The 26,970-nt window shown below is 38.8% G+C and overlaps 1 protein-coding gene across 7 annotated transcripts in view; it reads left to right on the forward strand.

Annotated features, from left to right (window-relative positions):
- cabin1 (calcineurin binding protein 1) overlaps positions 1–26,970 on the forward strand; it is a 130,902-nt gene that overhangs the window by 49,479 nt on the left and 54,453 nt on the right. For 5 of the 7 annotated variants that reach the window (XM_084389853.1, XM_084389857.1, XM_084389855.1 and 2 more), the window contains 4 exons: positions 3,266–3,331; positions 9,247–9,426; positions 11,509–11,936; positions 25,987–26,100. In XM_084389853.1, the coding sequence (XP_084245979.1) occupies positions 3,266–3,331; positions 9,247–9,426; positions 11,509–11,936; positions 25,987–26,100 (788 nt within the window). The remainder of the gene's footprint in view (positions 1–3,265; positions 3,332–9,246; positions 9,427–11,508; positions 11,937–25,986; positions 26,101–26,970) is intronic. The other 2 variants (XM_084389856.1, XM_084389859.1) reach the window with 1 other exon arrangement.

The following is a 26,970-nucleotide window of genomic DNA, read 5'->3' on the forward strand; positions in this document are numbered from 1 at the left end:
GCCTCTGACCTGCTTCACACCTGCTGCTTCTTAATGGATGCATGATGGGTCAGCACCCTGATTCAACAGTCTTCCCACAATGCACTCCGCACTGCTCTGTGTGCAAACTGACATCTGATCAAAGTGTCTGCCGTTGCTCACTTGTGCAAGGGAGGTGAAATTGTTCTTGTGGGTTGTTCTGAATAATGTGGTTTGGTAAAGACAGTGGGAGGTTTCAACTGCTTTTTCTGGTAATGTTGGTGTGTGTGTGTGTGGATGAGTTTAGCTTTTTATCATTGATCAAAGCTGATACAACAGTTCATGACTTGATCAATTCACTGTCCTTCTGTATGTTTGTTGATGCTAAAGGCCCCGATAAACTCACAGCGAAGTTCTTTTTCATTCTTTGACAAAAGATTGCAGCGATACGCTCTTAGCAAACATCCCAACACGGTCCATGCTTTAGATGAACATAGATTAGCATCTGATCGTAGCGATGTGGATATGTTTGCATGAGCTCTGAAATTCACCACTCCAGTAAAGTAACATCACGTCACATTTATTTATATAGCACTTTATACAATAGATCTGTATTACAGCACTATACGTGATTTTAATTAGAAAATCTATTACATAAGCGCCACAGATTAATGGTAGTTTGATTTGGCGAGTTTTCTCACACCAGTTCATTCTTAGATTTCGCTTGAAGTATATCGGGACCTTAAAGGGATAGTTCACCCCAAAATTGAAAATTGTCATCATTCACTCACCCTCATGTTGTTCCAAACCTGAATGAGTTTCTTCTGCTGAGCACAGAAGAAGATATTTTGAAGTATGTTGGTAACCAGATACAGTGAGGAAAATAAGTATTTGAACACCCTGCTATTTTGAACACCTGTCTATCAGCTAGAATTCTGACCCTCAAAGACCTGTTAGTCTGCCTTTAAAATGTCCACCTCCACTCCATTTATTATCCTAAATTAGATGCACCTGTTTGAGGTCGTTAGCTGCATAAAGACACCTGTCCACCCCATACAATCAGTAAGAATCCAACTACTAACATGGCCAAGACCAAAGAGCTGTCCAAAGACACTAGAGACAAAATTGTACACCTCCACAAGGCTGGAAAGGGCTACGGGGAAATTGCCAAGCAGCTTGGTGAAAAAGGTCCACTGTTGGAGCAATCATTCGAAAATGGAAGAAGCTAAACATGACTGTCAATCTCCCTCGGACTTGGGGTTCCATGCAAGATCTCACCTCGTGGGGTCTCAATGATCCTAAGAAAGGTGAGAAATCAGCCCAGAACTACACGGGAGGAGCTGGTCAATGACCTGAAAAGAGCTGGGACCACCGTTTCCAAGGTTACTGTTGGTAATACACTAAGACGTCATGGTTTGAAATCATGCATGGCACGGAAGGTTCCCCTGCTTAAACCAGCACATGTCAAGGCCCGTCTTAAGTTTGCCAATGACCATTTGGATGATCCAGAGGAGTCATGGGAGAAAGTCATGAGGTCAGATGAGACCAAAATAGAACTTTTTGGTCATAATTCCACTAAACGTGTTTGGGGGAAGAAGAATGATGAGTACCATCCCAACAACACCATCCCTACTGTGAAGCATGGGGGTGGTAGCATCATGCTTTGGGGGTGTTTTTCTGCACATGGGACAGGGCGACTGCACTGTATTAAGGAGAGGATGACCGGGGCCATGTATTGCGAGATTTTGGGGAACAACCTCCTTCCCTCAGTTAGAGCATTGAAGATGGGTCGAGGCTGGGTCTTCCAACATGACAATGACCCGAAGCACACAGCCAGGATAACCAAGGAGTGGCTCTGTAAGAAGCATATCAAGGTTCTGGCGTGGCCTAGCCAGTCTCCAGACCTAAACCCAATAGAGAATCTTTGGAGGGAGCTCAAACTCCGTGTTTCTCAGCGACAGCCCAGAAACCTGACTGATCTAGAGAAGATCTGTGTGGAGGAGTGGGCCAAAATCCCTCCTGCAGTGTGTGCAAACCTGGTGAAAAACTACAGGAAACGTTTGACCTCTGTAATTGCAAACAAAGGCTACTGTACCAAATATTAACATTGATTTTCTCAGGTGTTCAAATACTTATTTGCAGCTGTATCATACAAATAAATAATTAAAAAATCATACAATGTGATTTCTGGATTTTTTTTTTTAGATTATGTCTCTCACAGTGGACATGCACCTATGATGTCAATTTCAGACCCCTCCATGATTTCTAAGTGGGAGAACTTGCAAAATAGCAGGGTGTTCAAATACTTATTTTCCTCACTGTAGTTGATGGACCCCATTGACTTCCATAGAGCCTCAAAAACACCCAAGAATATTATTAAAGTTTGACATGACGCCAGGGCAAGAGTATTTAAGAAATCAAGAATCATATCTCAGATCTACATCTGCTCTGTTTTGACTTTATACTGATGTAGTTTGAAGCAGATCGGGTAAAAATAAAAGGGTGAATTCAAATCTAAATTGTGACAAAGTTGTTTTTCATCATGTCTAAATATATATCCAAATGCTATACCTGATAAAAGGATTATGTCTGACAATTGTTTTCAGCAATGAGTTTGCTTAACCCTGTTTAAATATAGGCCTATGTTGCCATTTAGTGGTTATAGTATATAGTAAATTTGATTCAGTTCTTTTAACCAGATAAGCTTATAAAAAACTAAATGTGAATTTCAACTTATATTTAATTCAGATCTCATAAATCAGATCTTACCAGTCTTACCAGAACTGATAGGCATAGAAGATACTATGGGGTCCATCGACTTTCTGGTTACCAACATTCTTCAAAGCATCTTGTTTTGTGTTCAACAGAAGAAAGAAACTCATACAGGTTTGGAACAACATGAGGGTGAGTAAATGATTACAATTTTAATTTTGGGGTGAACTATCTCTTTAATGAAGGGAAGTGAATGTCACGAAAACACATGCAGGTCATATTTCACCTCAAATTAAAAGGATAACCCTTTTTCTTTTTGAATAAAGAAAATGAAGCCTGTTTTTTTGCCTTGAGGCATCATTTTCAACACAATTAAGCTAAATTTTCCCCCAAAAGGTGGTAAAAATACATGATCTTGCTAAGTTTTTGTGAGATTCACTTGAATAACCTCTAAAAAGCTACCCATTTCTCAGCAGAACAGAAAATGAAAGATCTGCTTTATTCACACCACTGTGGTACCCAAAAATATACACAACTGTATGGCTTTTCTGAGTCCAGGTTATGAAAAATGTTCTAAACTGACTTTCCTCAACAGCTGACTTCTCACATGACCATGACTACTGCGTGTGTCTCTCTGCTTTGCGGCCAGGATCTGCGTATGGTACAGACGCCTTTCCTCGCACAACCAATAGTACAAAACTGCCGGCTCACCTATCACTCCTCAAAAGCAGGGCTTAAGTTCCCAAAGTATTGGCAACAGCTATTGTCAAGCACCCTGAACACCATAGAGCTCAACAGTGACCATGCACTTTCATGCATTTCAGAAGATTGTTCAATATGGAATTATAAGCCTTTAAGCAAACCAACACTCTGCGTCATTAGAAAACTAGCATCCGCTAAACTCAGACGATCAGAAGTGTGATTCGTCACTCCACAGAACCAGTTTCCACCGCTCCAGAGTCCAGTGACAGCGTGCTTTACACCACTCCATCCGACGCTTGGCATTGCACTTGGTGATGTGAGGCTTGCATGCCTGGAAACCCACTCCATGATGCTCCCGCCGCACAGTTTTAGTGCTGATAGTAAAGGATTAGTTCACTTCACAATTACAATTTCCTGATAAATTGCTCACTAATTTAGTCTTTCTTTCTTCAGTCGAAAAGAAATTAAGGTTTCTGAGGAGAACATTCCAGGATTTTTCTCCATATAGTGGACATATAACAAATAAATTGCAGTTTCAATGCAGCTTCAAAGGCTCTACACGATCCCAGCCGAGTCTTATCTAGACAAACCATCGGTCATTTTCTAAAAATATATCATATATATATATATATATATATATATATATACTTTTTAACCACAAATTATCATCTTGCACTAGCTGTGATGCGCCCCACATCACGTTGAAAGGTCACCTAGTGTTTACAAAGCGAACATGCAAAGACCGTCAAACGACATTCACAAAAAATTAAAGTAAACAATGATGTCGGATGATTTTGAAGTTGGAGAAGAAAATGACTCCCTACCCTACCTTTTTGAACATGGAAGTCGTGGACGTGCAAGAAGAGCGTTTGTGGTTAAAAAGGGATCGTGTCGAGACTTTGAAGCTGCACTGAAACTGCAACTTGGACCTTGAAACCGTTGGACCCCATTGAAGTCACTATATGGAGACAAATCCTGGAACGTTTTCCTCAAAAACCTTCATTTCTTTTCGACTGAAGAAAGACAGACATAAACATCTTGGATGACGTGGGGGAGAGTAAACTATCAGGAATGTTTAATTCTGAAGTGATCCAATCCTTTAATGCCAGTGGAAGTTTGGTCAGCAAATCTTTTGTGAATTTTATCCGCCATGCGTCTCAGCACGTCCTCTGCTGTTTCTAAACGCTTCCACTTACCAGTAATACCATTTACAATTGACCGTGGCATATCTCGCACTTCGGATGAAATATCACGAACTGACTTTCACAGTACAGTACCATGCTTGAAATCTCTGAGCTCTTCAGAATGACCTGTTTTTCCTCAAGTGTTTGTAAATGCAGACTGCGTGGCTAGGTGCTTGGTTTAATACACCTGTGGGAATGCGTCTGATTGAAACACTTGAATTCAGTAATTAAGAGGTGCGTCCATATAATGTACTTCTACAGAGGGAATGAAAAATACTTTGCATTCTGCCTTCTTTAGCTAACCTTACCTAGCTATCCTGTTGGAATATGACATGTTTGATTGACGCATTTCATTGAGAATGTGCAATTAAACACTTTCTTTTGTATATATTTTTGTATTAGTGTACATTGAAAAGTACATTTATTATTGCTTAAAATCTGTTTCACAATGAGGATTTCAAATGTCTTTTTTAACTTCATTTCAGTAAGCTTACTGTTGAGCTCTATCACTGGTCAATATTCTTAAGTCTTAATTCTCAGTGTTTATGAACTCTGCATCGGAATGAAAGTTTGTTGTGCGCTCTGCTTTTGAGGAAGGTGAACCGAACCCTGTTCTGATATTTACTGTGGGTCACATCAGAGTTTATCGTGCAGGTGCTTCAAACTGCAGTTTTTTTTTTTTTTTTTCAAAAGTCCTTTTCTTCTGTGCATTTAAATATTACAACACTCTTACTCGATTGGTGATTTCCACCCTTAATCACATTAATCATTTCTGAAAAAAAAATTTCTTTCATTTTTCCTGCCCAACACTTCCCAGCACACACCCAGGTCACGTCTAGACTCTCATAGCGTCTTTAACATGCTCTCGAGCTCCTGATGAAATCTGTATCAGCCCAAATAATGGTCCTCCTGGCAGTGTTGGCCTATAGCTGCTAATGCGCTCTGCAGGAAGCTGCAATTTTGGGCTGACGCAGCGCCATTTTTCCCCTTCGGGTGCGTTGGCGTTCTCTGGAGGAGGGGACGTTGGTGTTGCCATGCACTTTGTTGTGTCATAGAGGTGATGGTGTGTGTGCTAATGAATTTCTACTCTCTGTGCCAAATGCTGACACTCCCAGCATGCTCAGGGGCTTTTTCTACTTGTTTGTGGGCAGCACAAGAAGAATCACATTAACTTTCTTTTCTGGGCTTGCTGAGAAGCACAATATTTGTAAGCGCTTTGGTCTTCCTCATGAGCAGGCGGGCTGTTTTACCCCAAAGCCCTAGTCAGGGTTCAACACTGCATTGAAACATGTTCCCTGTAGTCATGCCCTGTAACCTCTGCCCTCAGACTTGGATAAAAAAAACACTGTACCTGTTAAAGGGATAGTTCACCAAAAAATGTAAGTTCTTTCAACATTTACTCAACATAATGTCCTTCCAAACCAGTATGACTTTTTTGGTCTTCTGTAGAACACAAAAGGAGAAATAAGGGAGAATGTGCATGCAGATGTTTTTATTTATTTTTATTCACCGACGGATATGACAACCTAAACAATGGCTCACAAAATGTAAGTCTCTTCTGATGCCAAAACACCATCTGTTCTTGCATGTCTTGAAACCGAATGCCATAAATGAAAACCATAAATTGCATCAGAACACATTGGAATATGTCATTTAAGGGCTTTTCAGACTTTTCGCACAACCCAGGTAAACCGAGTCCTGGGTTATTTTGATTCACGTTTCGCACTGCTCATAATTTACCCCGAGGTTAACAATTAATCCTGGCTATTCATACGCTGTTGTTTCACACTGTACATTCCTAAACCCTGGGTTAAAGTCCTTATTTGCATATTTGCAATGTCAGGTTCACTGATTGGACAAACACTGCAGGCGATATGTTTACATAAAGGCTCTTACATTGCGCATCCTAATATGATTTGCAGACTATTGTTATTGGACTATAAAGGTAAGAATGAAACATTTTCTGTTGCCATTTGACATTTTCCCCCACAAACGCTGAAACTACTGTTTATGCAACCTGCAGTGTTTCCGTGACTGTCCAAAGCATGTGAATATAAGGCACGGTATTTGTTGTCCGTTGCTAAGCATTTAACTAAGTAACATTCTAACACCGCATTGTTTCACACTGTACAAGTTTTGCACTGCAATACAGGGTAAACACCGCAGAAGCAGGGTCCGTTAAAAGCGGGGTTTAGAACGACGATAACCTGGCGTTAAGCGCAGTGTGTAAAGCCCTTTTGACTACTTTGTTGGACACCTTTTTTTTCCTCTAATGCCTGGTTCAGATTACACGATATTAGCTCGATTTTGTCACGATCCGTTTGACGCAGGGTGTCGTGGGGATTCGTAAACGATAACGGGCGGCAGGACGCAAGACTCGATCGCGTGAGTGAGAGAGTGAGAGAGTGAGAGAGTGAGAGAGTGAGAGAGTGAGAGAGTGAGAGAGTGAGAGAGTGAGTGAGAGTGCATGTGAGACGGCACACAGTGACTGGTCGGGAAGCAACGTATAGTCTGACATGTTTCTTGTCCACGACACAACAAGATTTTAGGAGTCAAAATCGTGTAATCTGACACAGTGACTATCGTAACAGACAAAAAAAAAAAGTGTAATCTGAACCAGGCAGAACACTGATACCACAAGACCTAGAGGGGCAAGTGGGTATTAGTGGGCCATATGATAAGCGCACTAGCGCAGGCATAACATATTTGACAGTGTCCTTTCCCATCCACAGTATATGAATAAGCTGGCTGCAGCATATCATTACAACATTTTGTGTTCTACAATAGAAAGTCCAGTAATATGGTTTTGGATCAACATCATGTTGAATAAATAATGACAGACTTTTCATCTTGTGGTAAAAAAAAAAAAAAATAGTGCTGCAGGGATTACTCTTTTTTGTTTGTAGGCTAACACTGAAGTTAGCATCACCCTGGTTCCCTCGACTAAAACCCACTAGAGCCCTAATCGGACCGGACTAGAAAATTCCAGGGAAAATTGGCTACTGTTTTTCTGGAAACTCAAAAAGTCCTCGGAGAAATCTAATCCCGTCCGAATGCGAATGCCTGTTATTGCTGATGGTGTATTATCCTAATGCTTCTCATGGTTTTTTTTTACCTACTTGAGCTACCATTAGCGCAGTAGTCTTCAGCGAGCTTTCATTTCGTTATAGAATGAGATATATAATAAATAGTCTATATATAAATATATAAATAGTCTATATAAATATAAATAGTCAAATGTTAATATCAGGGTCAGGTAAGAGTAAGATACTTGTCTAGATTTCTCTGCTCACTTATTTATTATAAACAGCCACTACTTTTTTTAAATAATAAATTAAAATCATATCAACAAATAATAAATTAAACGACACACATCTCTTCACACAGCACATGACCTTCTGTAACGGCCACATCTAGAAAACACACACACTCCCTCTTCTGTAATAAACACTGATGGTTGGTCCTTCCGAATCGGTACATGAAATCAAAGACGTCTAGTGATAAGAATTGAATAATAATCAAACGTTGTTTAAAAAACTAATCCCGTCTGAATAGGGCTTAGGATTTTTCCACTGACTTTCCAGAAAATAATCATTGTGACCAACAAGAAATGTAGGTAACACTTTAGTTTTAGGGTCCAGTTCTCACTATGAACTAGTTGTTCATTAGCATGCATATTACTAGGATATTGGCTGTTTATTAGTACTTATAAAGCACATATTAATGCCTTATTCTGCTTGACCATATCCCATAATCCTACCCAATACCTAAACTTAACAACTACTTTCACTATTAATAAGCAGTAATTAGGAGTTTGAGGCAAAGGTCATAGTTAATAGTCAGACAATAGTGAGAATTGGAGCCTAAACTAAAGTGTGACCAAAAATGTCTTGTTTATCAAGATAATTTTCCACAAATAAACACAATTTATATGATTTTTGAAGCCTGAATACAATCACCAGAAGAAAAAGGTTTGGCTTAAAGCTAAGTACACCACGGTCACATGACTTCAACGTCACCATCATTAAGCTTCTGACAACTTGTTGAAAATCTAGAGTGAGAGTATAAACGGACTACGGTTGTAAAAGCGGATTAATGAGTACTTGCGTTTACCTGTTTGGCGTAATGATGTTTAATGTCCTCGACAACCTTTGTAGTCCCATTTTAAAATCACGTGTGGGTATTACTGATGTATTTTATGTCATAGAATAAAACATGAACGCATTTTGAGCTTGTGTTTACAGACCTTTATTTCAGTCATTCAACCAAAAACCCACTGACTCGCTAACTCTTTTCCAGGCGTTAGGACTCATTCCTGCAGCACTCTGTTACGATTCCTTGAATCTGTAGAAATTGAGAGCAAACGTTCTCGGGCACAGAATTACAATTTTACTTTCTCTACATTGTAATCCAAATCCTTGTTCTGAGATCCGCCTACCTGCTCTTCAGGTGCTGTGTTGCTGCCATTCGTAATAACCTCATCCCTGCAAATGTTTCCAGCTCTGTGTCCATTGGAGGATTATTACACACTTCATCTCTGTGACTGTGTTGATTTGTGGCTTGTGCAAATTGGGCTTCTCGGAAACGCTCTGAATGATGGGGCTTTTTAATTAGATGAATATTTACAAGGGACGGAGGAAGGTCTTGTAGAATGAGTGTAATTGTGTGGTGTATTTTCTCCCTAAATCAGAGCAAAGTCAGGACAGTGTTGCTGGCATGTCGGACTCCAGCTCCTTGCAGGATGTTTTCATGGACCCCACCAGCTCTCAGGACAGCAGCCACAAGGTCGATCCTGGGAAGTGTAGTGTTTTTCCGGAAGAATCAAACGCCATTGGAAAAGAGAAACGGGCCACAGGAGAAGACAATATAGGTAATGATCCCAACACATACAGTGTTCACACTGCCAAGTTTTTAGGGTGAATAACAGTGTTTATTGTAAATGTGGGAGCAAATCCAGAAGTGCACGCATGGTGAGTAATGATGTGGAAGTGATAATGATAAAGGGCTTCCAACAGTTTAACCAGTAAATGTAATGCTTAATGAGGATTAAGCACATTTCCCATTACATTTTAAAAAGCATCTAATTATCATTGTTGTAATGTTATATTACATGTTATTAAAATATATTATTTATATTTGTCCTGATAATACACTACTTTTCTTTAAAAAATTTTTAATACTTAATACTTTTTTAGCACACATTAAATTGATCAAAAGTAACAGTAAGGCCGTGTGTCCACCAAAGCTGTGGGCGCTTGAGAGCGTTTGGGTAGCGTAGCATTTTTTCAGTTGAAACATTTCAGTTGTTATGATACGGAATATCCGCAAAAGTGTTACTAGTATCTCACTAGTATATTTTGTTTCTGTGTTGATTCTATATTAAAATATCGATACAATGTAACGTATTTTCTCTGGCTCTTGTTTTAAATGATTTTTTTCCGTTATTATGCTTGTCGTCATCTGTTGACGTTGTACAAGCAGAATGTGGCGGTTGGTCGGTGTGGTATTAGTCCCGCCCCTCCTCCACTGTGATTGGACGGTTGGGTAAAAAGTGACAGTGATGAGTGCTGCGTTTTACCCAAAGTTGAACATTCTTCAACTCTCGGTGACCTGTAAAAAACACCGGGCGCTCATCTCTTCAGCGTTAAAAAACGCAGCGCTCCCATTGAAAACAATTGGAAAAATACACCAGCCGCTTGAAAAAACGCTTTGGTGGACACGCGGCCTAAGACATTTATAATGTTACAAAAGATTTCTATTTCAAATAAATTCTGTTCTTTTAAACTCTATATTTATTAAAGAATCCTGAAAAAAATATATGAAGTAGAAAAAACTTAACATTTTACGATGATAAATGATAAATGTTTCATGAGCAGCAAATCATCAATCAATGAAGGATCATGTGACACTGAAGACTGGAGTTATGATGCTGAAAATTCAGCTTTGATCACAGGAATAAATGACATTTTACAATATATTACAATAAAAACTATTATTTAAAAATGTTATGTTACTTTTGAACGGAAGTGTTTGGCCCCGTTTACACCTGTATTAAGATGTGCTTTGGTCGATCGGATCACGAGTGGACGTTAAATACAGGAGTAAACGGGTCTAAAACACTTTGAGCTCGTCCAGTTTCCTCCACTTCCAGAGTTAGTCAAAAACACATTCGACCGGATTGCTTTCGTAGTGTAAACGCTCATGTGATCGAATGTGTTCAAACAGCCACTAAAGACCGTCTTCTCTCCGTCTACTGAACTAATGCGGGAACATTATGGGAAGAGCGACAGCCAGACGGGATTTAAACTCTGTCGACTGAAGACTCAAGTTTGGTTTGAAGATGAAAAACGTTCCAAGCACAATATTCTCTCATCGTTCCTGATTTCTGACACACACTCACAGCTCGGGCGTCAGAGCAGAAACTAAAGCTGATGTTCTCCGTGTGTTTCTCCGTCGTCTCCTGTCGCGTTCATATGTAAATTGCACGACCATATTTCGTCCATTAGATTAATAGATCTGAAAAAGCTCATACATTTGCTCACCCATAGACCCTCCCCTCGAAGAAATCAGGACAGAAGTGTTTGAAAGTGGACAGAAGAGACGGATTAAAACACCAGGTGTAAACGGGAATGTGTTTCCCTCGATCCACCAAAGCACATCTTAATACCAGCTGTAAACAGGGCCTATAAGTGTTTGTACTAAAAATAATCTTAATTGTCATAAAAATAATGTCACAATCCCAATTTTTTTATCATCCTATAAAAATAGTCTTGGTTAAATATAACTTCTTGGCTTTTTTTTTAATATTTGATTTAAAAAAGCCAGTCCTGAAAGTTTTCATAAGATTTAGCCAATGTAATGCCAGGAGCAAAAACACAATAGATTCTCTTTCTCTATTCTGTTGCTTTTTACAAGCAAAATTTGCACCTCTGCCCTCTTAAAAATCCCACAGGCACCTTGGAGGACAAGAACATGGACATCAGCTCTGCCACACTGTCTCAAGAGTCTTCTGTCACACAAGAGTCTTCAGACACCACCTTATCCATCACCTCCCCTGAGGCCTCGGTCCCCAAAACCCCCACCACAGACACCCCGACCCAAGCTCCCGGTCTGACCCCGCACACGAGCCAGCCTCACAAACCACACACCTCACACTCCCAGACGGGCTCCTCCGGCGAGGGCAAGCGCAGGCCCGAGCTGCCGCCCCCCCTCGAGGTCATCGAGCTGCCCAAGAGTCTGCCCACGGGACGGGAAGAACAGAGGAAGACACTGGTGGACGTGTGTGTGAGGTCTCTGTTCCTGTGTCTGAGCCGCTTCCCACAGCATTACAAGAGTCTGTACCGTCTGGCCCACCTGTACGCCTACAGCAGGACACACCAGGTGCGCACACACACTTCACACCGCAGACCTGTCCTTTCTGTGCCATTTACATCAAAATATACAGTCAAACCAAACATTATTCTATCCTCACTTTCATGAATGAACTATAGTGTCCTGCACCCACTAGTAAAAAAAATAGAAAAAATTATATCTGGTGGCCTGAGAACTAAATTAGAGAATTTTTGTTTGTAAATTTTTTTTTTTTTTATGTTTTATTTTTATATAGCCTCATGGTAGAATGAACTGTAAAGCCACATTTTAAAGGTGATATTTAAAACATTTTCTTCTGGAGGGGGTCACATTTTGTCACCTTTTTCACCCCTGATGACTTTACACCCGTTTTACTGCAAATATGTCGGATTTTGGGGAAATTCACAGTTTTGAATCCAAAATATAAGGGACTCGGCACATTTTTCGGAAGGTCTACAGTGAACATTAGTAATTTACTCCTGAGATTTTCAAACTTTTCTTCTGTCTGTTCGACTGGTCCTATCAAATCTGTCAAGTGTCATGTAATCGAGCACATAAAGAATGATGTAGTCACACAACTATTATTATTATTATATAATTTATTTATTATTATACCATACAGAACATGATAAAATAATAATATTCATGGTATAATGCTATAATCTTTTACGCCTCTCATGAGTTAAACAAAGTAAAAAAAAAAAAACCAAAAAAAAAAACATTTTCATTACTTGAAGAATTAAGTTTATTTTATTTGAGCTAGTTGCTAAGAAAACCTTTCTCATTTTAATTTAGTTTGTTTAGTTGAAATACTAAAATTACTAAGTTATTAACTAGTTGTATAAACTATTAAGGCATATATTCTTATTAAATAATTCTAATAAAAATGACAAAAACACAACAAAATGACAAACTTTTAACTAAAATTAAAATAAAGATTCAATTGTTTTTTTTAAATATTAACAGAAACTATAAAAGTATTTCAATGATACTAAACTAACACAGCTTCCTATTTTAGCTTCTGGTTGAAATGTCATTTTCACTACAAAATAAAAAATCTTTTCATTAAAAAACAAATACCTCTCTGCTGTATACTTACAGATGCACTTTATTAATTTAATATAATAATCTTTTTTTTTCTCATTCTAGTAATCAGAACATTTTCTCAATTTACAGTAGACTACTGAGAATTTACATAATTGCCTTGGAAACAGGCTTTTCTTAATGCACATTATTGATTTCTGTGTGAAGTGTAATCATGACGGTGTTAATGAGATTCATCTAATCTAACTCCACTTTACACTTAGGCCATTGTTTTAGTCAATGTTGGGCCACTCAAAACAATGTTTTCCTTTTTATTTATGTTGTATTTTTTAGAAATCACCCTGCAAATGGCTTATAATTACACTTATGGTTGTCTCTTCACATAATGCTGGGAATTAATTTGACAAAAAATGACAGGCATAACAATTTACTGCACAAGAACGCCAGCATCCACTCCAGATATAGGTTTATCTGTAATGTTAACCGAGCCAAGAGGATGATATCATATTCACCAGCAAGTGTGTGTGTGTGTTTTTGAAGCCAGTGCGCAGTAGAGGACACAACCCACAGATATTGAAAGCTGTGCCCACTCGCCTCATAGGTGCAAAAAGAGCAGTAGAGCCAAGTTTATCTGCATGCCAGAATGTTGTGTAACACCACTGACCACTAAACAAACCACTTACACTCACACTCGTATGCAGACGCTTCAGTTTGCTTTTGTCTTGTGGTTGATATGTGGAGTTGATATGTGTGCACACGAGGCCCCACTGCTTGCTGTACTTCACATATGTGGTCAACTCATGTAAAAACCCATGCTAAACACATCAAAATCCTGCCAAATTAGGCTAGCGCCATTTGTTAGACAAAGCAAGCTCTTTAGATGCGAAATAGTATGCAATATAGAGGGCATCAAGTGCTCTTTTGCTTTTTTTTGCACAAAACCAGTCACATGGGTCACACTTCTGCTGAATAAATAAGCTTTCCACCGATGTATGGTTTGTTAGGATAGGACAATATTTGGCCGAGATACAACTATTTGAACATCTGGAATCTGAGGGTGCAAAAAAATTCGAAACATTGAGAAAATCTCCTTTAAAGTTTAAAGTCACTCACAAAAATAAATGTTTTATATATTTACGGTAGGAAATTTACAAAATATCTCCATTGAACATGATCTTTACTTAATACCCTAATGATTTTTGATCGATAATTTTGACCCATATAATGTATTGTTGGCTATTGCCTCAAATATACCCGTGCGACATGTGACTGGTTTTTTGATCCAGGGTCACATATCAAAAACATTTTTTAATTCATTTATTGTCTTTTAATAGTTGCCCTCTAATGGGAGATGTGCAGTGATATACATACAGTATAGCTGTAAATATATTGGGTTTGTTAGCATGTTTGACCAATCAGCTCCAAGAATCAGTTAAAACTATCTGTTTTATAATTATGGTTTGATAATTATGATATATCTATATAATATGATATATCTAATATAGGCCTGGTTTCACAGACTGAGCTTAGATTCAACGTGCCTTAGAAAAAAAACACATTACTGATGTGACTCTGACATATTTGAAGACATGTCAGTGCAAGTTGAAACCGCTCAAACATGCATTTTAGTTCGGGACTAGTTTTAAGCCTCGTCTGTGAAACCGGGGGATAAAGTCATATTGATTTAATAACAAGGATTAAATTCATGTTAAATTAATTAACTTATTAATACATTTATATACAATTACCATTCAAATGTTTGGGGGCAGTGTGATATGCTTTTATTCAGCAAGGATGCATTAAATTGATTATTAACAGTAAAGACATTTATAATGTTACAATAAAAAATGCTATTCGTCAAAGAATCCTGAAAAAGTGTATCACGATTTCCACAAAAATATGAAGCAGCACAACTGTTTTCAACACTGATAATAATCAGAAACATTTCATCATATTAGAATGATTTCTGAAGGATCATGTGACACTGAAGACTGGAGTAATGATGCTGAAAATTCAGCTTTGATCACAGGAATAAATGACACTTTACAATATATTACATTAGAAAACAGCTTGTTTTAAATGGTAATAATATTTGACAATATTACTGTTTTTACTAATCTAACATCAGTGTACAGTGTAATATTTAATTATGAAATAAACTGTCAGAACAAACAGAAGACTTCAAATGAATCTCTATTAGCTAATTGAGTTTCAGTTGTAAGAACAGTTTGACCTAGGGGTGTAACGATTCGTTTTAACAACGATTCGATTCGTATCGCGATTCGTGGTTGTCGATACGATTCAAGGACGATATTGGTTCATTTAGAACGATACGATCCGAAACGATTCAGTGACTTGAAATCGATTCAGTGACTTTTTAGCCCAAAATTCTTGTAAGGGAATCAGGCATCAATTAATTATGGATATAAACAAACAAGTAAACAACAATTAATGTCAAATGCATTCACATTTTATTGGAATAAAGTAGGACTGAACGATTATGACAAAAATGATAATTGTCGATTATTCCCTTGAAATTGTAACTGCGATTATTAATTACGATTATCACAACATTGAATGATGTTTTGAATAGTTTGGCCATGGGACCCACACTTCCCCATGGTCATCAAGCCGCGACCCACCTTTTTAGGAATTATATAGGCCTATTATAATACATTTGTTTACACAAAAAGTTCTGTCCCCCTTTACTTAACAAATTTTTGTAAGAATATGACAAATACTGATGAACAGTAGGCACTGCGAGGTTAAGCTATTAAATAGCAGTCCCAAACTAGTTTTTGTTAATATAATCTTGGTATGAGCCACCACAGTCATATACAAATATACAAAATAACCAGTAAGTGGAATTTTGTTATGGAAACAAACCACAATTAGGCGACCATGGTGATACACAATACTTAGAAGAACTGGTATGAAACATGGAAACTGCTCCTGATAAATAGCAACACACATGACGTACCAATAACGTAATTTATTGGTATTTTACTTTTATTTCTTAACTTACTAATTTACGACGTTAGATCGATATATGTCGTCCGGAAGACCAACTTGCCGAGCACAGATCGATGTAGTTGGATCGTAGGAATATAAATCGATACATCGATGTAGTTGATGAATCGTTACACCCCTAGTTTGACCCTCACTGAAGTGACGTGATTGACATCAAAACGTCTACAATATGAAACATCTGCTCGTCTTCAGCTTCTACCTTATGGAAAATCGACCGATTTCCCCCCAGAACTTCATGTGGCGTCACGTGGAATGTTCCTCAAGACACCTAGATGTAAAATAGTGGAACAAAATCATGATTTATCTTGATGATTACGTGTTTGAGACTGACTCATCTCCTACTGTGTGTGATGACGCACGTGACACGCCGACCTGCAGTGTTAGCCACTAATATGCAAGAGAAAATGTAATTGTCACAATGACATTTGTTTGATGACAATAATGCAGTATGAAATATCTGTGGTTGGGAAATATCACGCAGTCCCTGCGTGTGATTATCTCATGTTCTGCTTCCTGGAATCTCCAGTTTCCCGTTTGTACAGAACAATAGCAGCTGCATTTGTAGCAACAAAAAAATAAAAAAGAAGAAAGAATATATATCCATAGGCATGTATAATTATACCAGTGACTGCTTAATGGAAGAGGAGGACGCTTGAAAAGAAAGCAAAGCATTATTGGTCTTCGGGTAGAACAAAACCTGGCATAACCGTTCACATATAGCTTGTTTCTCTCTTCTCGATCTTCTTCACCATAACAAATGCAACGCTTCAAACCAAAATGACAATTTTACAGCTTCCTTTCTTCCTTGACACAAACAGTGAATTATTGACGAATGACACAAAAACACCATAAGAGTATCATACATTTCAAGTCTTCTGAGTTTTGTGTGATAAACTGACTGAAATGTGTTCACTAGCACTTCTTAGCACATTCATATTCAGAGTTCATAAGATAAATAGCAATAACTAACTCTTGAATTAACTGTTCTTTTGAGTCAGATCTTATTTGCGCATTGGGTGATCCAGTCCACAACACCTGTCGGAATGATTGGTTCATAAATCAATTAGCAGCTAGCAGCTCATTGGAGGGGAAGATTATCACTGAATAATGACTTACATTTCATTCAGTCATATGACGTTCAGAAGACCTGAAATAGAGCAGATGACGCTTATGGACTACCGTTATGGTTATTTGTAGGGGTGTCCCCGACTATGGATTTTCATAGTCGAATCGGAATCGTCAAGTCTTGCCTATCCACCTTATTCTGCTCTAAACAATGCGCGCTGCCATAACGACGACTCCGGTTGCCTACTTCCGGTTCATAGCGCTTGACCTGTACTAGCAGCGAGAGAATGAGTTCAGTTTTAACGCTAACCACTCTAAACGGTTACTTTATTGAATGTATCTGATACAGAACCGGACATGGGCATTATCTCCTTCTTATGCTCGAAACACTCAGTTTCTAAAAAGTTTGAAATCTTCTTTGAATTGTTAAAACAACCAACAACAGCACATGAGGAGCTTGAACTCATTCTCTCGCTGCTAGTACAGGTCAAGCGCTACGAACCGGAAGTAGGCAACCGGAGTGGTCGTCATGGCAGCGCGCATTGTTTAGACTGAGCAGAATAAGGTGGATAGTCGACTAATAGTCGAATCATGTGTATGGGGGCGGGGCTTTAACATTTCAAAGCCGCGATGTACAGAAAATCACACAAAGATATAGAAGAAAATGTATAAATACATTTTGCATCAATAAAACTAAGAAATAACATAAATGACTCCAGAAAGGCCACACTGCAGACAGGATTTGCATTTCACATGCAAATCAAATTAAATCGGCTAAATTACCGGCTGTGCGAGCAGGCTCCAAGTACAGCACAACATCGATGCACCGAAAAAATAAACAATTAATTTACTAAGTTAAATTAGAACAGAATATTGGCTACCTTTCTAATAAATACAAATACAAAACGAAATAAATCAGAATCAAGTCACAAGATGAGGAGCAAATGTGTGCAAAATGCCTAAAGTGCAGGGGAACATATATTCAAAACACAAGCCACAAATAGTTAGATTAGATAACCCTGACAGATCAATAAATAAAATAAAAATAAAGAAATTATTAAAATAACGAGAGTTAGTCAGAATTTTCAACTTTGTCTTTTTAACTGCAGAAACAACAATAAATGCTAAACTGGAGTGGCAGTCTTTAGCTAAACATGTTCACAGCATCCAAAAATCAAATTAGAACCGGCTGAAAAGTTTTGAAATCACTTGTACGTTACCTGATCGAGAGAACAAACCCAGTCTTTCACTCTGTCTGTGTCCATTGGAGTCTTTTGTGCGCGCGGATAAAATACATTCTAAAACACTTAACGTGAAAAACGTTTAACGACTTAATCTCCTAAAATAGTTAAATTAAAATATGAAAACGCTTTACTATAGTAGGAACGCATTGCGTTCATATTCTGGGTTCATCTGCTTATCTGCACATAGTATGGTTTCTTAATAAAGTGTGTACTGTACATTAAGCCACGTTAAAGGGGTCATATAATGCCATTTTTGTACAAGCTAATATGATTCTTTAGGGTCTAAATTAAAAGTTTGTAATATACTTTAATTAAAAATTCTCATTAGTATTGTAAGAAAACACAAATTTTACCTGGTCAAAAACAGCTCTGTTTTCAGCACGCCGTTTCAGTGCATGTGTCTTTAAATGATAATGAGCTTTGCTCACCCCGCCCCTCTGTTCTGTGGGTACACCGTTTGTAACACAATAACCACGCGTTGTTCATTATAAACGTGGGATTATGAATTATATTGAGAACGTCGTACATAGAAAACATGCCGTAATGTACCCTGAGTGTAAACCTTAGACGCATTCATCGTGAAGCCTGCAGCAAGGTTTGCAAATTTCGCAAAGATTAATATAAATACTAATATAAAGGTTAATAAAACATTACACTCACATCTTCTGGAGGTTCAGCAGGAACACGTTGGTACCGATCCGTTTTTTCTCGTTTGTAAAGCTGTCTGGTGTGAAATGATTCGCGTAAACATGAAAGCATGGACGATCGTGGGGAATCCCCGTGAGGGAATCCCCGCGTCAATCCTTTGGGCATATCGCTTCAAAAACAAAACTCAGCCACTGCATCTATAACGGCTCAGATTTAGGAACATCCAAATGACTGCTGTGTTCCTTATTACATCTAAGAACAGAACACCACAATCGCTTAGACGCCATTCTACTCCAGCATATCAACAATGGCGGACTACTATGACGACGGCTGTCACAGCTTGCTCAGGGCGGGTCTTGTGTTGAAACACGGCTGTCAATCACAATAGCGGGAGGGGCGTACGATCTTATGACGTCACAATATCGAACGGCTTGATTTCAGAGATGGTCAAACATATAAGGAGATTAAAACAAAACCACTGGATGGATTTTTATCATGATAGGATGGTTGTGTACAGGCACTGCCAACAGACATTTCAGTACAATCAACTTGTAAAAGTGCATGTACCATAATATGACCCCTTTAAAGTGCCTCTTATGCGTTTTAAAAGCTTTTTTCACGTTAAGCATTTTAGAATGTCCCGTGGAAAACCAACTTGTTAACGTTGGCCGGCAGACGTGCGATCATGGTTTTCCTGAGGCTAAATCCAGCCTTGGAGAATATCCTTTCTGATGGTGTACATCCACACTCTAGATGTTCTTATCCCAGACATCGTTAAAGATTGAAATCCTTGCCGCCAAGACGCTCCTCTGTCGGTCACGGATTGAAAGTGAAACTTAAATCTGTCACGGGGTGTGTCACGCACGTTAAAAAATATTTATTAAAAGCTTCTTTCTTAGAACATTTTTATATACAGCATTATCATAATAGGCTGAATATTAACGTATTGACAGAAAACCGGTAGTTCTATGTGAAATCAGACATTGAGCGCCCTCATTTAGCCAAAGTGGCAGGATCCTCGTTTCATAACACCTCTGCGAAGATTCGACCGTGAGATCGGTAGTCGAATCAGGCTCCTCCAATCGAAGCATCGAATCTTCGACTATTCGGGGTCACCCCTAGTTATTTGCATCTTTTTTTGTCTCATTTATTATGATTGCATTCAAAAGGAGCCAGTACAGCTATTAAAAATTTCTGTTACATGGAAGAAAGAAAGTCATATGGGTTTGGAGTCACTATATCATGTCATCTCTCTCCCTCTCTCTCTCCATTGCATGTGTATTTGTGCTGTTTGCTGACACTTTCGTACCAAAAGGACTCACACATATCATGTCCATCCCTTCGCAATGAGATATCTGATCTTGATGTAGAGAGCGTTCAGCTCTGAAATGTAATCACCCCACCATGACAACCCAGAGATTTCATAACCGCCACAATGCGTTTAATCGGCACGTCCCCACGGTGAAAGCGTGGAAATTCAGCTCTCAGATTTAATGAATGGCCCCAAACAGCGTTGAGCTCTCGTTTGTACAGTGTGTGACGCGCAGCGAGAGAAACACGTGTGTCTGTATCCTAATAAAGAAGTCAGACTGCAGCGCTATGATGTTACGTGTTCATTAACAGTGAATTAGCGGTGTGGAAATGGATTTGATGGGATGATACAGCGTAATTATATTGGAGTGTCACGAGAGCTTTGATTAGCTTTCAGTCTTCTGCCGTCTAATGGGAGCTGCTCGTTTACATTTTAAAATAGTTTCTTGGGTTTTTCTGGGTTTGGTCAAGCATTCGACCGTACTTCTCTTTCTATTTTTTGCTGTGCACACAATGCAAATATTCTCAATTCTAGATGGGAAACTAAGATTAAACTTGCAGTACTGTAGGGCTGTCAAACGTACCGGTATTAGCAGTGCCAGTCAGTACTAAAAAAAAGTGTGTAAGCTGAAGTATGGCACGCTTAGACATGGAGAACGCAAACACTTGCATTTTTATTGATAACAGCAGAAACAACTCCATCATTTTGGTCATACCAATATAATTGTAATATATCATTCAAAACTGTAAAGGGTCTGCTTTTATTTGTGTAAACTCACTCACAATAACAACACAATGTTATTGTGAGTGCACATACAGTACAGGTCAAAAGTTTGGAAACATTACTTTTTTTTATATATTTTTGAAAGAAGTCTCTAATGCTTATCAAGGCTGCGTTTATTTGATAAAAAAAAACAGTAATATTGTGAAATATTATTACAACTTAAAATAATAGTTTTCTATTTGAATATAAAAAATAATTTATTCCTGTGATGCAAAGCTGAATTTTCAGCATCATTACTCCAGTCTTCAGTGTCACATGTGACATCCAGTCTATCACATGATCCTTTAGAAATCATTCTAATATTCTGATTTATTATGAGTGCTGGAAACAGTTCTGCTGCCTAATATATTTGATGAATAAAAGGTTAAAAAGAACTGCATTTATTCAAAATAAAAAAATATTTTCTAATAATATAAATCTTCTTTACTATCACTTTTTATCAATTTATAACACATCCTTGCTGAATAAAAGTATTGATTTATTTCAAAAAAAGAAAGAAAAAAAAATTACTGACCCCAAATTACTGACCAGTAGTGTATACTGTTGTTACAAAAGATTTCTATTTTTTTAAAAATTGCTTCTTTTTAAAATTATTTTTATTCATCAAAGTATCCTAAAAAAGTATCACAGGTTATGAACAAATATTAAGCAGCAGAACTGTTTCCAACTTTGATAATGAATCTCATCATATTAGAATGATTTCTAAAGGATCATGTGATAGACTGGAGTAATGATCCTGAAAATTCAGCTTTGCATCACAGAAATAAATGATAATTTAAAGTATAATAAATTGAAAACCAATTATTTTAAATTGTAATAATATATCACAATATTACTTTTTTTTTTCTGTATTTTTGATCAAATAAATGCAGGCTTGATGAGCAGAAGAAACTTCTTTCAAAAACATTAAAAATAGTAATGTTTCCAAACTTTTGACCTGTACTGTATATCTAGATGAACATTAGAGCGAGCGGATATGGAAGTTATTACTCCTTGCATGTCAGAAGTAAATAAGCCATATTTGAGGTCGATGGATGATAGGCGAGCGTTTGGTTTTCCTGCCCGACTTACTGTAATTACCACGAAGATCCACTGTTAACGATCTGTGTGACTTCGCCACATCCTGTTGAGTTTATTTTCTGACTAATAACAACTAGTTTTGGTTGACTAAACCTCTTCTCGTTGACTAACACTTAGTCGACTGTTAGGGGGCCGGATATATGCGATACTTGCTGAAAGACACCGCTTTCAAACGGCCTTCATGTTTGTTTGAGTGCTCAAGGTTTCTACTTGCAAGCGTCGAGCATTGTAGCCAATCACAATCATATCTGTTGAGCGTGTGATTGCAGTGGCCTATCAGAGGTGCTAGTCAGGAAATACTAGTCAGTTGCTAAGCACACTGCAAAGTTTCTGGACTGAGAACTTGATAGTGATTAACGACGGACGAGACAAAACGAGACAACATTTTTTTTAAAGTACGTAATTCAACAGTTTTTGCTATGGAAAATTGTTACAGAAGATCGTGATATATTTATGGTATTGGTACCGACTACTGAAATTTGGTACCTTCACAACTCTACAGTATGTATCCCATAATGCAGTGCAACTTGACCATTATGACGAATTAACTACATAAAGCCATTTTTAGTCAAAGTTTGATTAAAAAGCAAAGTATCTTTTTGTGAGGTTATGTGACAATAGTGTAGCATACTACAGTTTATTGTTACCTTTGCAATAAAAACAAAAACAAAACTGTAGCATACTGCAGTGAGGTCACATGACAATGTATAATATATAATAATTTGAAATGCTCAGATTTTTATCTCACTGAATACTACACTTCAGAACATTTATTATCTACTGCATACTATTTCACAGATAATCAGTATTCAGTATGTAGTATATACTCTCACAGACAATATAGCACACTAACTGCGTTAAAGTCAAGTGACACTGTAGCATAAATATGGTTCATTATGTTTAACTACTGCATGCTGTTTCACTAAAGCCCCTTTCACACAGCGCATTGAACCCGGGAAATTGCCGGCAAATTGCCGGAACGCCTTCTGTGTGAACACAAACACGACCCGGGTTTAATGCCGGGATCGATGCCGGGTTGGGGACCTAGTAACATTGCCGTGTTCAGTCCCGGAACGCGCGCTGTGTGAACAAAAGCCGTAATAATGCCGTGTCGTAGTGATGACGCTGAAGCCGGGATCGTTCGCCAGCTGTGAAACGGTACGAAATGCGCAAGTTTATGATCGAATCAGAGAAATAAATGCACAAGCGTGGTTTCTCGAGAGAGAAATCGCAGCTCATAAGCAAACTGAAGACGCTGCTGAGACATTACAAGTTACATCGATGTCACGTGTCTTTCCGGGACATACACGGGTTGTGTGTGAACGCGCTCTCTGATTCCGGAAAATCACTGGCAGTGTGAATGAACCAAAATCAAATGAACCCGGGTCAAATCCCGGGTCACTTTATCCGTGTATTTTCCGGAATCTCTGTGTGAAAGGGGCTATACAGTGAGGAAAACAAGTATTTGAACACCCTGCTATTCTGCAAGTTCTCCCACTTAGAAATCATGGAGGGGTCTGAAATTGTCATCGTAGGTGCATGTCCACTTTGAGAGACATAATCTAAAAAAAAAATCCAGAAATCACAATGTATGATTTTTTAACTATTTATTTGTATGATACAGCTGCAAATAAGTATTTGAACACCTGAGAAAATCAATGTTAATATTTGGTACAGTAGCCTTTGTTTGCAATTACAGAGGTCAAACGTTTCCTGTAGTTTTTCACCAGGTTTGCACACACTGCAGGAGGGATTTTGGCCCACTCCTCCACACAGATTCTGATTTCAGATTTCTGGGCTGTCGCTGAGAAACACGGAGTTTGAGCTCCCTCCAAAGATTCTCTATTGGGTTTAGGTCTGGAGACTGGCTAGGCCACGCCAGAACCTTGATATGCTTCTTACAGAGCCACTCCTTGGTTATCCTGGCTGTGTGCTTCGGGTCATTGTCATGTTGGAAGACCCAGCCTCGACCCATCTTCAATGCTCTAACTGAGGGAAGGAGGTTGTTCCCCAAAATCTCGCAATACATGGCCCCTGTCATCCTCTCCTTAATACAGTGCAGTCGCCCTGTCCCATGTGCAGAAAAACACCCCCAAAGCATGATGCTACCACCCCCATGCTTCACAGTAGGGATGGTGTTCTTGGGATGGTACTCATCATTCTTCTTCCTCCAAACACGTTTAGTGGAATTATGACCAAAAAGTTCTATTTTGGTCTCATCTGACCACATGACTTTCTCCCATGACTCCTCTGGATCATCCAAATGGTCATTGGCAAACTTAGGACAGGCCTTGACATGTGCTGGTTTAAGCAGGGGAACCTTCCGTGCCATGCATGATTTCAAACCATGACGTCTTAGTGTATTACCAACAGTAACCTTGGAAACGGTGGTCCCAGCTCTTTTCAGGTCATTGACCAGCTCCTCCTGTGTAGTTATGGGCTGATTTCTCACCTTTCTTAGGATCATTGAGACCCCACGAGGTGAGATCTTGCATGGAGCCCCAGTCCGAGGGAGATTGACAGTCATGTTTAGCTTCTTCCATTTTCTAATGATTGCTCCAACAGTGGACCTTTTTTCACCAAGCTGCTTGGCAATTTCCCCGTAGCCCTTTCCAGCCTTGTGGAGGTGTACAATTTTGTCTCTAGTGTCTTTGGACAGCTCTTTGGTCTTGGCCATGTTAGTAGTTGGATTCTTACTGATTGTATGGGGTGGACAGGTGTCTTTATGCAGCTAACGACCTCAAACAGGTGCATCTAATTTAGGATAATCAATGGAGTGGAGGTGGACATTTTAAAGGCAGACTAACAGGTCTTTGAGGGTCAGAATTCTAGCTGATAGACAGGTGTTCAAATACTTATTTATTTTCCTCACTGTACTATTATTAGGCAATATACAGTATATACTATCTCTAACCGCCTTTACATTACCCTTTAAATTGCACAAATTAAAACTGCGAATTGAAAATACGCCCAATGGAAACACGTCAATTTTGCACAAACTCCCATATATCGCAAAAAAGTTTTCCCGCTCGCATGAGGAGGTTTTTCAGACAATTCGAAAAAGGAATATTTTGCTAAAACTGCAATGGAAACACATTTACAGTTCACCAGTGTACGTGAAAGTCGATCAAGATGACGTGATATGTTTGGACAGAAGACGAGACAGAGTTCTTTGTTAAACTCATTAAACACAAAAGTATTACGGGAATACTGGATTCTAAACAACAAAGAAATGGCACAATTTCTCAAGATAGGAGGGAGAAACACCTCATATGAGCCGCTCACAGTATAAGGGTCTTTCCTTGCCATTAATGCTGTGATAACACACATACGTCTCCTTCCATTAATAATAATGGCTAGTGCGGCGGCTGATATATACGTAAACCTACTAACATCCGTTGCAATGATTGTTGGAATGACTTATCGCGAGAGGAAAAAATTACGTTTTAGTCTCATAACATCAGTTAATGGAAATGCCGTCATTTCCCAATAGTTTTTTTTAATCGACATTTAGAAAATAAATGTCAAATCTGCAAAGGAAATGTGGCTAATGCTTACTGAAGTAATGTGACACTTGAGCATAATACAGTGTTTATTACCTAATGCATACCGTTACTTTATTTTCTCAAAATTAAGCAATATACACACTGCACACAGCATTGAAGCTTTTTAATTGAAATGTTTAACTTTAACCTACTGCATACTCTTTTTTTGAATAGTATATACTTGCGCAGTTAAGCAGGACTCTAGTTTTCCGTTAGGAGTGTGTGTGTGTGTGAGAGTGAAGCCCCGCGACTTCACTCGGTTCAAGTCATCACACACACTCTCGCCTTCCTGCACACAGAACTGACTGAATATATTTGTGTTTTCACAGAACCTGCAATGGGCACGAGATGTGTTGCTAGGGAGCAGTGTCCCATGGCAACAGCTGAAGCACATGCCGGCACAAGGACTTTTCTGCGAGAGGAATAAGACCAATCTGTTCAACGTAAGTCACACACACACATGCAGACGCACATGCATGTCAAAGTTCACCATGTCATGACAAATTTGGTTTACAGCTACAGCATGATCCAGAGTGAAGATATTAATGATGTTCAACATGTGAGCATGTCTTCTGTTCATACACGTGTGTGATTCAGTGCAGTAAAATCCCTTCACACACACACAAACACACACTCTCGCACACATAAATCCAGAGAGATTACGACTCCTCGCTGAAAATGCCCCAAACTGGCTGGATTTACAGTCCTCACTGCGCACCATGAGGCAGACAGATGGCATCACTACGGTGTGTGTTCATATGTTGTTGCTGTTTTTCCCAGTGGCCTTTTGGCACATTGGTACCGTCCTCCCAGAGCTAAGGCCATGTATTAGTGTGTGTATGTGTGTGTACCTTTGGCTGTGGATGCGTTCGCTGTGAGGAACAACCTGTGGGTTTGTCAGTATTGGCACACTGCAGTATAAAAACACTCGTGCGCCTCTTCTTGCTGGGCTTCAGAGCTTTGCCCACTAGGATACGCCAACCTCATGCCCACCTGTCATCAGCTTATGGGAAAATCCACACACACACACACACCTGTTTTTTAAGGTTATTTCTAGAGTTGTGGTACTTGGACTTGTTTACAGCTGGTATTAAGATGTGCTTTGGTGGATCGAGGGAAACACATTCCCGTTTACACCTGGTGTTTTAATCCGTCTCTTCTGTCCACTTTCAAACACTTCTGTCCTGATTTCTTCGAGGGGAGGGTCTATGGGAGGGTAAATGTATGAGCTTTTTCAGATGACGGAGAAACACACAGAGAGCATCAGCTTTAGTTTCTGCTCTGACAGACGCGAGATCAGCCGAACCCTGTGA

Source organism: Rutilus rutilus, assembly GCF_951802725.1.
Source record: "Rutilus rutilus genome assembly, chromosome: 19".
Classification (NCBI taxonomy): Eukaryota; Metazoa; Chordata; class Actinopteri; order Cypriniformes; family Leuciscidae; genus Rutilus; species Rutilus rutilus.